The sequence below is a fragment of the Chrysochloris asiatica genome, unplaced genomic scaffold (genome assembly GCF_000296735.1).
Source record: "Chrysochloris asiatica unplaced genomic scaffold, ChrAsi1.0 scaffold00015, whole genome shotgun sequence".
NCBI lineage: Eukaryota > Metazoa > Chordata > Mammalia > Afrosoricida > Chrysochloridae > Chrysochloris > Chrysochloris asiatica.
Window position 1 is genome coordinate 12,168,552 of NW_006408533.1, and position 5,415 is coordinate 12,173,966.

General features: G+C 33.2%; 1 protein-coding gene across 1 annotated transcript in view; it reads right to left on the minus strand.

Annotated features, from left to right (window-relative positions):
* Window positions 1-603: 603 nt before the first annotated feature.
* TRAPPC8 (trafficking protein particle complex 8) overlaps window positions 604-5,415 on the minus strand; it is a 136,684-nt gene continuing 131,872 nt past the window's right edge. The window contains 4 exon segments of the mRNA XM_006835045.1: window positions 604-838; window positions 2,178-2,267; window positions 3,470-3,712; window positions 4,355-4,378. Coding sequence (XP_006835108.1) covers window positions 604-838; window positions 2,178-2,267; window positions 3,470-3,712; window positions 4,355-4,378 — 592 coding nt within the window.

Below are 5,415 nucleotides of genomic sequence, written 5' to 3' on the forward strand. Positions count from 1 at the left end.
ATACTGATGAATGAGGGAAAAAAAGTCAAACTTCTTTCAAAAGTATACTCAAAGCATCGGAAAAAACTTTTCTTATTTTTACAAAGTTATGTATAAGCCATAGAGACCACCAGATACTGAATTATGAAGACTCTATAACTGAAGTTCAAAACTGATTTTAGAGAATTGTTGTGAAGACAGAAAAATTCGTATTTAACACTCTATAGAACTTCACAGTAAAGCTGGGATTTATAGACTAATGGCTTAACAGAGTATTGCCAATAAGGCCTTTCCTTCCTCAAAATCATCTCCTAATATTCAAAGACCATCAATAAGCTGTAACAGCAGACTTAGACATTTTTAAGACAGGGCCTAATAAGGTGCATGGATATGCTGAAAGTCTGTATTATGAGCATATGAATTGTTACCAGGTTTCAAAGAAATAGAAAAGAAGATAAGTATTCTCAGTCCAACGTGCTTTGCATCATCAAAATGTTGATAAGTCACACTATTTTTAGTGCCCCGACACCAACCTCTACAAGAAGTTAGGTATTTCTAATACTGCTGTAAACCCATTCAGCAAACTATGAATTGATGGTGTTTTCAGTACAAATTTTTACGTTGTCACACATTACTGATGATGATCAGGGCAGGCATGGAGTTCTGCTGACTTGTTTCGAAAACCGTAACTTGGTCTGATAACTTGGCAAATACCCTAGGAGTTCCAAGGTTATAAACACCTGTATGAACAAAGCATGCTTTCAGCTGCAAACTGTGAATCTCCTGGCTTTTAAGCTGAAGTTTATATTGTGTTTGTCCAAGCCATGTGAATGATCCATGGATTTCCAATGCATCTGGACTAAAAGAGGAAGAAAATGGTAAATGAGGGTTTGTTTCCTTTATATGTTTTCTCCAAATCCTATCACTATTCCCTTTCACCTAGCAATTCTATTTCTAGAAATTATTTTATGATGCTGTCTATAAATAATCACGATGACAATAAAAAAAAAAAAAACGGTGGTGGTGGCAGTTATGTGCCACCGAGTAGACTCTGACTCATAGAGACTGTATAGGGTTTCTGAGGTTGTAAATCTTTATGAGAGCAGAAAGCCTCATCATTCTCCCACAGAGACTGTCTTTGGGGTTAGCAGCCCAGTTTGCAATCCACTACATTAGACAAAGTCCTGGAGCAAAAATAATAGTAGCTATTACTACTGTTACTGCAATAGTTAACATTTATTAACAATTACTATGCTTAAAGAACAATGCTAAGAGTAGATTATCTCACGTAACACTAGTAAATGGCAGAACCTGACTTCAAACCTGAGCTTTTAACCACTCAATTATACATACAAAAAAAGAAATCTGCATATACAAATGCTTACATCCCAGTACTTTTTACAATATTAAGAAACAGAAAAAATAGTGTCCAACAAAAAGATATTAGTAAATTAAAAAAAAAAAAAAAAAAAATTAATTTGTGTAATGTAAATTATGTAATGTAATTTGTGTAGTGTAAATTATGGTGTACATAACTGTACATATAATATCCTGGATTTCTATTTTGGAAATATGCACACCATTACCTACCATTGATCAAGTTTACTCAGATTTGCTCAGAGATTTTGTGTGGTCACAGAAGTCCATAGAGGATTGGCCTAGTGCATGGTAGTGGCAGAATGGAAAACAATTTTCAACAGCATTATATTACTCAACAACCAATAAGCTGGAGAGCGGCCCCATATTGTTTGTGGAGTAACAGAATATTCCGTCTATGCTGTACAATTTAAAATAAATAAATAATCTGAACTGCAAAAAGCATCTGGCTCCAACAGTATCAAACATGAGAATGTGGACCTGGACTTTTAAAGTATTATTTTGTAACCACATACACAACCACAAGAAACCTTGAATAAGCTAATATCACAAACTTGATGATTTTTCATTAAGGTTCTTCAACACCAACAAACTTTTATAAAATATTTTGCTTCTGGAAAATATAATTTGCTGCTTTTGAAAACTGCTTTCCATTCTGTCACTACCATGCACTAGGACAATGCTCTATGGACTTCTGTGACCAAACAAAATATCTGCATAACTTGATCCATGAAAGGTAATTGTGTGCACATTTCCAAAACATTAAACTCTCTCAAAAAATTTTAAACCTTAAACTAAAAATATACTAAATAAATTTTTACCTTGTTGCTTTATGCCGAAGATCAACTATGACATCCACATCAGTTCTAGAGCAATTGGAAAGTAAAAGTGTGACTGGTACTAAACAAAGGCTACACAGGAAAAATAAACAAAAAATGGTTGGTTAGCTGCGTATTTTTTTCTTAAAGATAAAACTTCCTTAAAAATAATGCGGACAAATACTTAACAAAGCACAAACACCTTAAAAACAATTAGATTCAAGTAAGAAAAAAAAAAAAACCTGAATTCAAAATCACTCAAGACAAATTATGCGTGTAAATATAAAGTAACAAACATAATGCAATGCTAACACACACAACCAATTTATTTTCAGTGTAATAGTTAATTTTCAATATAATTAAAGTTTTTCAAGGTAGTTATTTACTCAAATGGAGAATGAAATTAGAAAATCTCAACTAAGAATGATCAATGGAGAAAAAAAATGAATCATTAAAATGCAAATAACTATTCTTGTCCTCTTTATATTTACTGAAAAATACCTAATTGTAAGAACTTGACCTAGACATTTGTGTTTCTAACAAAGTCTCATAAAATCATGATGCTTTGGAGACTTTGAGAATTTTTCTATACACACTATGAGGAAAGTGTTGTCAAATGGACCCATGTGCTCAAGTAGCTCTGTTTTTTATATTACTACATAGTTAATAAATTAGGAAAGCTTGAGATACAGGAACCACAGTGCTAGTAGAGGATCTGTGAAAAGACTGGTATAGATTTCAAATCAGAAATATATTAAGTGACGCAAACTGTACACAAATGAAGTGTGATTACATACTCTTATCTACCTTTTACTTTACAAAGAATAAAGATAATATTAATAAAGAACTCTTACCTGATTTAGGAGTTTCTGCTTTCAGAACTTTATGTATTTAAGCTATTTACCCAGATAGCAAAGTCTGCAAAATTTTCCTAGCACTTAGTAAATCTTAAGTAAATGATATTGTCTCAATTTGAAATGTTCTAAATGAGTCCATATTATAATCACGCCTTAGGTTTAATTTCTGTGTCTAAGACAAAAATAATACACTTTCTGCATCTTTGGAGCTTAACAATAACCCTGCTCTCTCCTTAAAGGGAAACTTTCAGTCACTCAGAGTTGGCTGAGGCAATATCGCTCTTGAAGCACAGCTGCAAAACACAGTAACTGTAGCAAAGGTAAATTAAGCATCATTCCCAAATACCACTCTAAATTTCTATTTGGATTGAAGCTATTATAAAATTAAATAAATAAATGTGTGTGTTGTAGAAAATTTCTGAAAAATAAATATCAAACCTTTTCAGATGAAATGGATGATTAAATGATTCTGGATAGTGAAGACTTGTTTTAATGAGACTAGAAAGCTGCTCTATTGATGGTCTTGAGGAAACAGTTGTGTTTTCTGGTCTGACAAATTTTAAAAGTTCCATTTCTGGTGGTTCCTGCAAAAAAAAATTATGAAAATAAATGTATTGCCTTGTTTAAAAAAACAAGTTTAAACCAATGGAAATAAATACAAAGCATGAAGAGGACTGTTTTCTGCAGTGATTTATAACAGCAGCTGATCCCATTTGCAATATAATCAGAATTCAAAAATCAAGATCAGAAATCATTTCCCATTATATGAAATTAGAGTCAGATTGCAGCAACTTTATATATTAATCCTGTTAATCTGAGTAAGTTATTTAATATAACAACCTAAATAATTCACTTGTTAAAAAGGGCTCACTCATAACAATAATTTCAAAAGGTTGCTCACATTGCTTAGGATTTAGGATTTAGGGTACAGGGATCCAGTTGAACAGAATCGATTTTAATAGTGACAATCTAAAATTGCCTTAAGATTTCATTTTAAAATAGACTGTTATCTTTTATAGATTATAGTGCTTCAATTGTATTAGGAGGTTAACAAGCACACGAAAGTCACTATAGTGTCAGACACACCACAAACATTTTGAAAACATTAATCATTAACATCTAAATGGAACTAGAAAATAATGTCCTATATTTCTACTATTGTTATTTTCTTTCTTGGTTATTTTTCTTCCATTCTCATTCACCATCCAAGACAATTTTGATTTTTAATTTCCTGATACTACGTATTTTCATTTTGATCTATTCAAGGGATTCACAAACTACAGCCCATGTCTGTCCTGATTTTTTTTGTAAATAAATTTTTACTGAAGCATGAGGTTGTTGTTGTCGCTAAATGCCGTCGAGTAGGTTCTGACTCATAGTGAGCCGGTATGTGGTGCGTTTGAACCATTGGTCACTTGGTTCAAATGACACTGGTCCAGTGCTTGAGCCCACAGCACCACACCAAGGCTCTGAAGCACAGACTGGAGCTGAGACACACCCATTGGTTTACATACTAGGCATCATTGCTCTTAAATCCAGCTACAGAGGCGAGCAATTGTGGCAGAGACCTCCAAACCCACAAAACCTAAAATATTTACTTACTATCTGACTTCTTATACTAAACTGGTAGACCCCTGACCTATACAGTTATAAAGGCAAGAACTAAATTTGCTAGAAATAAAATACCTATGCTATTGACTCCAATGGTTTCAGATACATTCTAAAAGCAACAAATTAACCATAATAGATTTGAGTTCATTCAAGTGCTATTAGCAAAACAAAGGCAAACACACACAAAAAAGTATAACCTATTCAGTGGCAACAGGTTATGGGCCAGCAATTTCATTTCTAGAAAACTGTCCAACAAAATATATTTTTTAAAATATTTGAAAATAGCATGATGCACAGATACATATAAATTGACCCAAAATACTGCTTAGTGATCAAATAAACTTGAATAATAAAGTCAAAAATATATATGTGTACTTATATAGTAGCTCAAAATACCAACAGAGAGAGGAGTCTTCATATCAAGTATCAATGCTATCCTATCCCCTCTGTATACAGGGTAGATAGGGACAGGCAACTTAGACACTGGTTAACTAAAATGAGGGGGCAATAATGGCACGAAGTGACTGGCTTCAAGAGGGAATTTAGTTTAAGAGTATGTAGAGGAAGGCAGAGTCCCCACTGAATAGTTTTCATCTTGTTCAGATTCTGGTGAAGAGAGATGGGGATAAGATGCTTATGATTCAACAGTGAATAACTGTTATCACGACTAATTGTGACTGTCACACTTGTTAAGGTAGAAGTTTTGTAACAAAAATGGGGGAGTAGTTAATCTTACAGTCCAGAAACAGAGGACCATAAGACCATCAAGAGAG